We start from the raw sequence: 12,277 nt of genomic DNA on the forward strand, positions 1-12,277 counted from the left end.
CATTGTGGAGCTTATCCATTGAAGGCTTTGAAAACAAATAGTGATATTTTAAAATCAATTTTGTATTTATAGATCAGGTAGGTAATGTTGATTAGATGAGGAGTGATATTTGTTTATCTGGTGTGGTGCATTCTGAGCCAGTAGTATGATAGCATGAAATGATAAAGGCATAAGTGTTTCCAGGTCCTTGTGAGATAGAAAATGTCTTCAGGTTGGCTATTATAAATCTAAGATGATAGCTGCCCTTAACCACACTGACTTGTTTATTCAAATTCAAAGAAGTGTCCAAGAAAACACAAAGATATTAAGCCTATTTGTAAAAGTTTGCTGAAAGGGAAACCAAGTGAATTGTTTAATCTTAAAATGAATTTCCTCATCATCCAGTATTAATTAATCCAGAGATTACTCACAGTTTTTGCAACCAAACCAATCAACATTTCTGAACTGGGCTGTTCATGAGCATGAACGTTTCAAAGTTTTCCAAAAAAAATAAGCTCCCTATACTGATATGAAACAGTACATTGCCAGCTGTTAAGCCATCGTTTCCCAACCATGGGGTCGCCTGAAATTCAAATTGTCTGAGATACTGGGTCTCTTATAATTGACCAGTGCATTACATAAAAATAAACATATTAAATAAAACATCAATATATACATTTAAACCTCCATGATAACCCAAAATAAATGACTACTCCTCCTTCATTATATCTAAGTACAAATAAAGTTAGACAGTTTGCATGATAGCTTTGATTGACAGAAAGAATTATGCTTGATCAACGTTTGAAACAAAGCAGCTAAACAACCAGGCAAGAAAGGACATTTTGGAAAAATCAAAGCACTGGTAGGCCTACTGCTTTTCCAGGTCTAGCAGATGAGTTGTGCTCTCTTTTGCAACATGTGAATGATTTGGGGTTGCCCATTTTGTTTGTGACATGAAAATAGGGTCACCTTCCAAAACAGGTTGGAAACCCCTTGTCAGGCAGTGTAGGTGATAATGTAAGGTCACTTATTCCTATAGAAGGTTTCTGAAGTTTAACTGATGATACAAAGAGTAACTTTTTTCACCTTAATCTGTCAATATGATCTACCTGGGTCCTGGGATATGTGCAGCTTTCATGTCTACAAGTCTAGGCCTACTGTATTTGCTAGTGGATATGGAAACATTAAAGCAGGTTCAGAAATAAAACTAGAAAGACGCACAAAAGCATTTTTCCAATCGGCATCCTTCAATTTAATGATGTCATTTGCTAATATGTAAAAAAAAAAAAAAAACGTGAACCAAGAAAATGATCCTTCCGTTTTCCATAAACAAATGGGCCTGGTAAGCTCTGCCAAAGTCTTTTTATATAAGTGTCTCTGGCTCTGCAGGTTGAATGCAGGTGATGTAGTATCCGCACGCTACAAAGGGTGGCAGTAATGTTCCAAATATCAGTTAGCCGCCCTTAAATACAAAAGAAGAAGGGGGAGAACTATTCTTCAAGATGGCGACTCCCTATGTCACAGATGAATCGGGTAAGGCTACTTTAAGCAACGTTGGCCTCCACATCCGATTCTTGTTGCATACAGATCGAGTAGTCCAGACAAACGTGGTCTTTCAAAAGGCACACTTGATGCAACTTGATTATATTCTAGTCACAATCAGATCTTGAGCTAATGATTAGCGAGCTAGCATAACAAGTTGAGCAGCATGAACAGTTGGTTTGCTAACTGTGGCTATAGCGATAGCACTACTATCCCCCCTTAATATAAATGTTCTTTTCAGTGACGTTAAATATGATTTCATATGGCTTTCAGGTCCATTTGAGCACGCAACCTACTTGTACTTTTGTCAGTGATAGTTTTACACCCTGTTTATCCAGGACCTAGCTTGCATGCTTGCGTTACTCCATCGGGTAACTGGGCGAAAATGTAGCAAACTTCCATGATCCATAATGATGTAGTCTGCTAACCAGCTAGCTATGAGTGAACTCTTCAATAAAATCACGTTTAGTCACTGAAGCATTTTGAGTTGTGTGGAAGGTCGAGTTTAATCAGTGCCCATTTAGATAAACCATAGCTGTAGGCCTACAACAATTTTCCCGACATTACTACATTTACCTGTTGGACCACATGATGGCCTTCTGGTAGCGAAACTTATTCTGTTTGACTGAGCCAGAAAGTTGGCTAATAAGTTGATCCGCGGTTATTTTCTTATAATTTGGAAGGCTGCGTCTGACCACCTGTCTGTTGCAAGTAGCCTAGCGTCTAACCGTGTTGTCATATCGCGTTCTGTAATGTTTAATCATTTTCATTCCACACCTGACACCTCGTATGTGATGCCTGACCGTTTGTAAGACTTCATGTCTGTGCCATATCCTGTTCTGCCACAGGCAAATACATTGCTTCTACTCAGAGGCCCGATGGGACCTGGCGAAAGCCACGACGAGTGAAGGACGGTTATGTTCCTCAGGAAGAAGTCCCAGTGTGAGTGTCCGTCATCTGAGCAAAGCTAAGATTGAGGCTCAAGTAAATGATAAAGTCACGATGGAGTAAAAATTATTTGTTTAATTTGATTATGCAACTATGTTGGCTACATACAGATCAGGAGACTGTGTGTCATCATTACAGTCATGGTATAGGACCATTTTGTGAACACATTTGTATTTGTGGAAAAAAATTGCATCCCTAATTCTAAACAGAATTATCAATCTGATCGATTTGCACAGAAGCTTACTCTCTGGTAGGTGAGCGGTGGTTTTAGAACAGCATAGAACATTCTGACATAACGCAGCAATTAATGATGAAATAACTCAATTGTTAATCTTTTTTATCCACTCACAGGTATGAAAACAAGTTCGTGAAGTTCTTTAAGAGTAAGCCAGACCTTCCTCCTGGCATGAGTCCAGATGATGCAGCTCAAGCCAAGCAACAGCAGCAACAGGTTGCCAAAGGACAAGGGGACCAGGATTCAGAGGCCGGCGGTATGTCCAAGGCAGCCAAACGCAACATGAAGCGCAGGGAAAAGCGCAAGCAGCAACAGCAGCAGGAGCAACCGGAGGAAGGAGACGAGGTGGAGGAAGTCACTGAGGCCACCGAAAAGCTCCAGATTGCCACAGAGACCAGCAGTGCTGAAACTGTAGCCACAGAGAAGGGCAAAAAAGTCAAGAACCTAAAGAAGAAGCTGCGGCAGATTGAAGAGCTTCAACAGAAAGTCGATTCAGGTGAGATCAAGAACCTCAGCCAGGAGCAGAAAGAGAAGTTGGGTCGGGCGGAAGCGTTGCGCAAGGAGCTCCAACAGCTGGAGGACTCCTAAGCCTTCGGAGGGGTGCAGTGGGGGTGGGTTTGTGAGCTGAGGAAAACACTGGTGGGACTGGACCGATAGTGGAGTATGGACCTCTGATCACGTTCTTTAACTCGACACCTGTGTACACACAACAAGCTCCTCAACACCCCTCCCTTCCACTGGTGGTGGAGTTCTGCCCAACGGCCTGAACATTTGCTCAAGGATATGAGCTGAGCAGAACCTGTCCACTTACTGACTGACTTTTCATGCAGTATGACACCCCACCCCGTCCCATAGCTACTGAACATTTCCGTTTCTTCTTTTTAAATGGCTGTAGAAATGTTTACCACTTTAGACCTTTTCACAATGTAGAAAAAAGTGGCTGTGCTATGGACTGGACAATGGCAGGTAATACATTTTCTCCCCCAAACAATCTTATTCCATATTGTGCTTTTTTTTTAACCTTGGTAGATATGATGCCACATACGCTGTAGATGAGGTTTCGTACATTTATATACTCTGATGTGTAGAGAAGAAAATATACATCAAAATGGATCTACGACACGCTCCTTTCTTTGAAAGAGGCCACAGACATGCCCCCCCCATGTCATTATCCATCAGCTGTTGTAATATCTGTATTGTTTGATACATAAGTGAATGAGTTAAAAGCATCGCAATAGAATTTTAGACGTTTAATGATGAACATTATTAGTCAACAGGTCCTAGTTTTGTGATGTCTGAATGACCTTATCTTTGAAACTCTGTTCATAAGGCACTTGTAATGTGTGGGAAGTCCAGTACTTAACTGCCATCAGTGATGACCAGAAATGTTAACAATTTGAAAATAAATGAAACTACTTAATTGGTCCTAGATGTAAGTTTTCTGCTAAGAAACCTGTTCATCATTGTAGAAACAAATGCAAATGTAAGAACAAAAGCAATGTTGATCAAATTAGATACACTGAAAGCTGGAAGATTGCCATGTTTCTTATTATATATAATAATATAATATATTATATAAAATAAATGGGGAATGATAGGAGTCTACCCAGATACTGCATAAACAAAACCAACACCAACAGACTAATGTTGCCTGAGTAACAACACATTTTAAATGTGGTATTTACGAGAGATATTGGTACATTTGTTGTTGGGCCTCTACTCTTTGGAGTGCTAGACAATAATGACAACCATTATAATAGTGTAATGCAAATGCATGTTTGTGTTTATAACATTGGACTGTAATAGTGGTTATAACTCTACTAAATTCACATGAGACCAGTAAAGAAATAGTACAGTTGTATCAGCAGCTGTTCAAACGATCAATGTAGTTCTGCCAGTACGTGATATAGGAGTGTATCCACATGCAAAATGGCCTGCACATTTCTGTGTGAACATCACAATAGATATGGGTACTTAAATCACAGTATCAATCAATATTTTATGAAGCTGCAAGAAATTAAAATTTAGCTGCGGCTGAAGTTGCATTGTTATCACGTTCGGCTTCCTGCAGAGACCTTGATTTGATTCTAGCCTGCGTTTGTTTCCCAGTTTTATCCCATCTTTCACTCCAGTTTCCAGTCGTTCCTGGCTGGCTAGTCTATGAAATGGCATTTTCAAATGCCATTTTCTCACAGCTTCCCAGGACCATGTGCTATGCTGCTGCTGCTGCTGCTGCTGCTGCTGCTGGAGTTAAGCTTGGCCATGCGATCTTCCCATTGCTCTATCTATCGTGTTTTGTTGGGTCTTTATTTTCTTGGGAGGGTTCTTCCTGGACTCACACGTCCCCGTCTCTTTTTTCTCCCCATCACATTATTGCTGCTGCTATCACTGCTGCCGGGGTCACCGTCACCTCTGCGCTTCAATTCTGATCCTTTTCTGCTATGCATTTAGCTCCACTTAACCATTTTAGTTTGCTCTTTCCCCACCTTATGCAGCTGTGGTTTCTCAACCTTTGCCTGGCCTTAGCCCCCATCTCCTTAATCCGCCAGAATGCCCAGAGAGTTATTCGGATATGGATGTGGAAGCATGTGGTTTGCTGGCGTCAGTGACCTGACCCTCCATGATAGCTGCGTCTCGAATGGCCACACAACGAGGAAAGGTAAAGAAGACACAAACACACTGCAGCGCAGGCCATTGCTGGTTATCCTTGCCGTCTCCTGTTTCAGCTTCTGGGTCTATCTTTTCATAGCCTCCCTCTGTGAGAGAGAGTGGGCTTGGAGCCTTTGGTGGTGGAAAGAGTATAGTGCCCCTGTAGGAGCTTGCAGGAGGTCCTTATCCACCAGGATAAGACCTCATTTAATCTGTACGCTGCCCTTTGATTCGGCCAAACATGAGTTCCGTGGACCTCCATATATCCCTTTGATGTTGTAAACTGACGTTCAACACGACATTTAATAGGAAGATGTACGCGGTCAGCACACTACAGGCCCTTGGTGACTCTAGCAGCCTCCTTTCTCTGCCTCTGGGTCTCTTGCCCTGAGTGAGCAGGGAGACATGGGCTTGGAGACCTCTTGGCAGTGGAAGTTGTTGGCCACTGCCAGGAGGAACTGCTGACTGGTCACATAAGAAAGGGATTGCAAGTTAAGCCTACCTTACACTGACAGACTTTGACAAGATTTGGGAAAGATTCTTGAAAGATTGTAGTCTTTTTAAAATCTCTTTTAATGCCCCTCATTCAAGCTTTACTCAAAAGACTACAATCTTTCAAGCATCTTTCCCAAATCTTGTCAAAGTCTGTCAGTGTAAGGTAGGCTTTAAAGTAAGACGTTTCACAAATTTTCTCAAGATGTTAATGATCTCTCAAATCAGAAAAAAACCCTTTGTATAATACTCTTATTGACATACTAGGATATTGACACCATGACTCCTACTGCTTGTGGCCACAAGCAACCTACCACAGCTTCATTCACTCTGCCTCACTCCTACACTGCCCACATTTGGCCTTTTATGAACACCGGTGTCCACATCCGCTGCCCACCACAGCAGTTAAACGGAAATTAAAACAGAAAGCTGTAAAAATTAAACAAAATTAATGCGTCTGTGCAATCTCAAACCTCTGTGAACCTTGGTACCTAAACATATACATTTGGTGAACTGAAGATGCCCTAGTGAGGTCATGTGGGTTCTGGGGTTGAGAAACCACATGAACCATGTTTTAATTAACAGCAAAGTGAACCCCCTTCTTCTGTTGAACAGACATTCCACAGATAATTCGCAAACCAAACTGTAAAACTGATCTGGGAGTCCCCTGTTGATACCTTTCATTTTTATTGTGAAACCATCGAGATCAGCACTCAAATTTGATATTCTGCCATCTGCATACACTTGCTATTTTTCTTTACTGAAGTCTGATGATTACTGAATGAAATATTTAGAACGTACATTCATGACATTGTGGTTTTCGGCTAGTCTCCAGTGGAGCTTTAAGTGTGGTGACATTGTTTTGTTTGTGTGGCACTCATATATAAAAATGCTGGAATGTTATTTGGTTAGAAGCAGGCCTGCTCTGAGCCAGAATCAGTTGTAATGTCAAGAAATGGCAAAGAGTTCAAGGAAATAATTCAGTTGATAAAAAGAGAGATGACTTATTCAGTAATGGCTCTGTGTAACACAGTTTTGCTATGTGGAACTTATTTGTAGAATTCTACACTGTGGAAAGCCATGATTCACAAGAGTGACAAGCTGGTTGATGGCTTAACATTGGGTCCTTTACTGACAAAATTACCACTACCTACCAAATACATACTTTAATTGCCTCTGTTTACACAATGTGGTACAAATATAATTGTCCTGGAAATGGGTTAAAGCTTTAGAGCTCATCATGATGTCATGAATGCTCACCAATTGGTTTTCCTGACCAGTTTTCCTGAGCTTTCTCCACAAATGAGTTTCTTCATTTTTATGAACATTTTTTAGAGACAGAGTGCAGAATGGTGTTGGTCATGTGCTATGCAAGGTTCTGTGTATAATACTCGATGCTGCAAAATGCTGTAGCAGTTTGGATTTATAAAGGCAGTTACTGATACAAACAGCTCTTACAGATGCATTTCCATTCCGTCATGGTCGTAACAGTGGACCAGGGCACGGTGAGTGGGCTTTAACAGATGGGCTGTAAACCTCCCAGCCTCCTATCACTCCTCTCTCATGGGTACTGCTGTGGTTGAGGTCTGTGCCCACTCCTTGGTGGCATCAGCCGATATAAAAGCAACCTAGGGCCAGAGAGGAAAACAAGGCGTCTGGAATTCACTCACGAGAGACACAAAGGCAGCCTTACAGTATATATGGAATAACCCGGACACACCACAGACTAGTCTTGTCAGAGGCAACAATACACTGTGGTTACGAAGTAACTGTATGTCTCCTCAAGTGCAGTTGAGCAGTGAGCAGCTTACTGTAAGTGACCATCAGGACATGCAGTAGTTTGTGTCTGGAGCTTTTGATCTTCAAGGAAAGAATGGAGTCGCCACTGATGGTGCTGATGCTGATGATGACACTGACCTCAGCTATGGACCTCAGTGTCCTGAGGGAAGCCATGGTGAGTGAGCCTTGCACAACGTTCTTTCCGTCTCTCTACCTGTGTGAAAAACATGCCACTTCTAGCTCATGTATTTTGCCTTAATACTCTGTGGGATACTATAAAGCCTACATTTAGTCTTGTTTTACATGTAATTACAGCACAATCAAATTTCTCTGTCTTCCATTCCTTAATTGTTTCTTTGTTTAGGCTTATCTAAAGCAGTATGGATATCTCCAGATGACACTTCTGAACGCAGAATCATCCAGGCAGCAGATGGAGGACCTGAGTGAATCGTTGAGGTGACTTACACTCCCATTTTGAAATTTTGTGTGCACATCTAAAACTTTTCAGGTGCCAGACAAACAATACTTTAAAAAGAAAGTAAAGTCTGCATACTGTGGCTCCAGAAAACATTTCATTTTATGTCCTCTTTAAAAGGGCATGTTTCAATCCCCAGGATTTTCTTCAGGAAACTTACACTCAAATGCAAAATCAACTACTCATTCCTTGACAATACTGAAAATGGTAAGCATGCATATGAACTGAGTGTGGATATTGAGATTTCAAATCTTGGTCTGATAGGACTTTTCAAAGGGTCACTGAGCTGCCAATCACAGGCAGGTTGGATCAGGCTACTCTGGCAATGATGCGGCAGCCTCGCTGCGGTCTACAGGACCCTTTCAACAACAGGACCCTTAAATATCGCCTTCTGGGTAAGAACACCTGTGCAGCTGCTCCCAGCATTGGCTACAGTTGGAAATAAATAAATGGAAATACACATTTACATGGCCCTCTTTATAATGTGCAGTTTGTAAAGAAAACTATAGAATTCATTTTTGTTTCTCACTGATGAGTGGCTACTACATTGTATTAAAATGGAAACCATATTGCATTAGGCTTAATATACACAACCAGCTTACAGTTCTATAAGAAACCATTAGGAAATTATTGCACATTTAAGACAGGTTTCAAAGAACCTAAGAAATATTTTCAACAGCATGTTGACTATATCTCTGAATGCACATATGAATATGAAATAACAACCAGTCCGGCCATTTTTCACTTAGTTCTGCTCAACTCAACCTAAACTCAGTCTTTGCAACGCACTTTCATTTCCCTGCATTCATATGTGATTATGGTAGTAATAATAAGTAAATGTAAATCATGTATAATGACATTATAAGTAATTATGGTAATTCAATAGGCCGCTGGAAGAAGAAGAGGCTTACCTATCGAATTTACAACTACACACCCAACATGGGTGGAGCCAAAACCCGCGCTGCCGTCCAGAGGGCATTTAGTTACTGGAGCGCCGTCTCACCACTGACGTTTCAGGAAGTGACACAGGGACCGGCAGACATTAAAATCTCCTTCCACAAGAAGGAACGCACATGCCCTGTACCCTTTGATGGACCAGGTGAGAATGGGCCTGACACTACTAAAACAAAGACTGTGTCCTGAACCCGACTTCATAACGTCTACAGTAGATTGATTTTTTTTCCCAAAATGTAATTAAATGCCTTTTTGTTTATGGTGAATGTAAGTATTATGCTGGCATGTCCAACTATTATATAGATTGATAGATAATGGAGTGATAATGGTTAAGTGCGAATGGTGTGAGTGTGTTTGTCATATGTGTCATGTAGGAGGTGTCCTTGCACATGCCGATGCACCAGAGTCAGGCCTGGTGCACTTTGACGTGTCAGAGCACTGGACTGAGGGGACAACGCGTGGGGCTAACCTCCGAATTGTGGCCGCTCATGAGATAGGCCACGCACTTGGGCTCGGCCATTCTCAGCACCGCAGTGCTCTCATGGCACCCGTGTACACTGGTTACAAGGAGGACTTTAAGCTGCACCAGGATGATATTCTTGGCATCCAAAATCTATATGGTCAGTTAACTTCCTTAAGATGAGCTATGTCATTTGACATTATAATAATAACAATAATAATAATAATATAATTATAATAATACAATATGTAATAATATGTAATGCGATGCAATATGAATATGAATGAGTATGGAACGCTCTGCAACAAATTTTAAAGCTAGAGCTATTGCCTTCTGCTAATGTATTTAAGCAATTAGTGTCACATCTCTGCTTATCAACTTGTAACTGTTTTTAGTTTTTTAGTTTATTACTTCTTTTACTTCTTTTATTTGTTTTATATATTTGTTTTATTCATTTTATATATATATATATATATATTTTTTTTTTTTCAAATGATATATTTTAAAAATATATATATTAAATGTGTTTATATGTCCCTTCTATTGTTTCATTTATTTTTTATTAATGCACGACCTTTTCTTGTAAACTCGTCGTCATTGTAAATGAGGGAAACCTCAATGCCCTACGAGTATAAATAAAGGTTTGAAATGAAATTAAATGAGTTATGTGAAGGTTAACCAACTACTCTACATCTCAGGTAAACCCAACTCGAATCCAAGAGAGCCTTTCCCGTCTAAGCCAGCCACCAATTCTCCCAACCCCTGCAAGGCTGCTCTGGATGCCATCATGCTAGGTTTGCTGTCCACTATTAAACATCTTTACTGTGTCTCTGCATGAGGCAGTCATTTCAATTAATTCAATTAATTATTTTTTAAGTTAAGTTTTGAATGAAGTTTTATTCAGGTTGTCGGTCCGTCTGTCTTTCTGTGGTTCTTGGAACAGGGCCTTATGGTAGAACATATATGTTCAGTGGGCAGCATGTGTGGACTGTTACTGACACTGGTTACACTGCACCCATCCGCATCAGCTCCGTGTGGAAAGATCTACCTGGAGATCTCTCAGCAGCCGTTCATTCTCCCAGGACCAACAAATCTTACTTCCTAAAAGGTGATCGATCTACCTTGATTTGCCAATATTTCTGGTAGCCTCTGTAACCCTGTTTTAAATCTACTGAGAACCTCTGAACTTTTTCATTTGATATGGGAGCCTATTAGTTCATATCAGCAGCATGTAGCAGATCGCAACCCTTTCTGTTACCCAGGAGGAAAAGTCTGGAGATACACCGGGTTCCGGCTTGACAGAGGATTTCCTAGGCAACTGACTGGCATTCCCTCTGATGTTGATTGCGCTTTATACCTTCACATAAATAAGAGACTGATGTTTATTAAGGTGATTAATTTTTTTTTTAGGTTTTTTTTTTAAATGACATTTGATAGTAGTTTTACCATTGATGAAAAGGTGTAGAATGAGTAGCCATATATTTTTGCTTTGCAGGGATCAGAGTACTGGCAGTGGGATGAATTTGGGTCTGTGGACCTCAAGTCGTACCCCAATGCTTTGTCACAATTTGTCAAAGGCCTTCCTTCCCGTCCCGATGCTGCCCTCACCTGGACTAATGGTCACATTTACGTGTTCAAGGAGGATAAGTACTGGCGTATAAACCCTCGGCTCACCATAGACAAAGGCTACCCTCTGAGCAAAAAAGAGCGCTGGATGAGATGTTCCAAATAAGTGCCAAGAAGACAAGGGATTTCAGAAGTACACAAAATTACAAACAAAACAGAGAAATGTCCCATGTTTATCGCTCTATCTCCATTCCAGACATGCTGTCCTTCCAAAAAGATTTGTAGACATCAACAATAAACTGTTGCCTATACCCATTGCTGTTCTGGTTTGTAACCGGCTACATAAGCCTTTGTCTTCAAATAATTTTGATCATACCCCGCTGACAGTATGGACAAATATGTGAATGCATATTAAACATAATCAATAAATAAGGTTGAAAATACAGTTAGTGCTAAACAAACTGGCTAATTTAGCCTATTTAAAAAATAATCAATACTTCAGAAAGGTAGACCTATAGTCTTACGGAGACAAAGAGATAGCCTAGATCATGAAAAAATATGACTGCTGCTCAAGGAGATACATTCAGGAAAACAATCTATTTTTTGTTATTGAAATGTATTTTCTGTATATATTTTTTTGTCATTCTTAACTTTTTATTTGGTGAAACATTTTCACCTGTAGGCTATAGCCAAAGTTCATTGAGAGATGACTGGAAATGCAACACTACAATTCCCATGATTCTCTATTATAGCCTACTACACAAGCCTACAATATCCATTTTCATTGGATCCTGGCAATCAGATTCACCAATGCTGTAACAGGATATTAGCTTGAATCTGACAAGCCGTGTCGTCTGAAACCAAGCTGTCAACGCAGAAGCTGTGTTATCAGTATTAAATCAAACAATACAACACTTCAGCGTTCTCCTTAAACATATCCTGCATTCAGGCATTATAATCTGTCTGTTAACACAGTAGATGATGGGATCTGCAGAGAGCACAACACGGAAAGTATCTTTCGGCCTGGATGATGGGGACGCGGTCCGGGTTTTGCGAGGAGTGAAGGTAAACGCATTGGATCTGAAGCTAACGTTAGACTTCATGTTAACCTTAGCTGTCAGTGTCACAGAGCTTTTAGATGTAATGTGAATGATAACAGCAATATAATTTTGAGTTAAACTGTCAGTGGGTTAAAGGT

At 40.5% G+C, this 12,277-nt stretch overlaps 3 protein-coding genes across 5 annotated transcripts in view; all 3 read left to right on the forward strand.

Annotated features, from left to right (window-relative positions):
• Positions 1-1,419: 1,419 nt before the first annotated feature.
• pym1 (PYM homolog 1, exon junction complex associated factor) lies at positions 1,420-4,124 on the forward strand. The gene is made up of 3 exons (XM_062541102.1): positions 1,420-1,512; positions 2,370-2,463; positions 2,821-4,124. The coding sequence occupies exons 1-3, from the start codon at positions 1,482-1,484 to the stop codon at positions 3,290-3,292; spliced, it is 597 nt and encodes a 198-aa protein (XP_062397086.1). The 5' UTR covers positions 1,420-1,481; the 3' UTR covers positions 3,293-4,124.
• Positions 4,125-7,630: 3,506 nt separating this feature from the next.
• LOC134088291 (matrix metalloproteinase-19-like) lies at positions 7,631-11,384 on the forward strand. Its single transcript, XM_062542216.1, has 9 exons — positions 7,631-7,799; positions 7,989-8,080; positions 8,364-8,494; positions 8,986-9,198; positions 9,428-9,673; positions 10,212-10,307; positions 10,457-10,621; positions 10,776-10,903; positions 11,009-11,384. The coding sequence occupies exons 1-9, from the start codon at positions 7,719-7,721 to the stop codon at positions 11,243-11,245; spliced, it is 1,389 nt and encodes a 462-aa protein (XP_062398200.1). The 5' UTR covers positions 7,631-7,718; the 3' UTR covers positions 11,246-11,384.
• Positions 11,385-11,905: 521 nt separating this feature from the next.
• The window catches only part of chchd6a (coiled-coil-helix-coiled-coil-helix domain containing 6a), a 66,955-nt gene continuing 66,583 nt past the window's right edge, over positions 11,906-12,277 (forward strand). For all 3 annotated transcript variants that reach the window (XM_062541103.1, XM_062541105.1, XM_062541104.1), the window contains exon 1: positions 11,906-12,144. In XM_062541103.1, coding sequence (XP_062397087.1) covers positions 12,058-12,144 — 87 coding nt within the window. In that variant the 5' untranslated portion in view covers positions 11,906-12,057. The remainder of the gene's footprint in view (positions 12,145-12,277) is intronic.

The sequence above is a fragment of the Sardina pilchardus genome, chromosome 7 (assembly GCF_963854185.1).
Source record: "Sardina pilchardus chromosome 7, fSarPil1.1, whole genome shotgun sequence".
NCBI lineage: Eukaryota > Metazoa > Chordata > Actinopteri > Clupeiformes > Clupeidae > Sardina > Sardina pilchardus.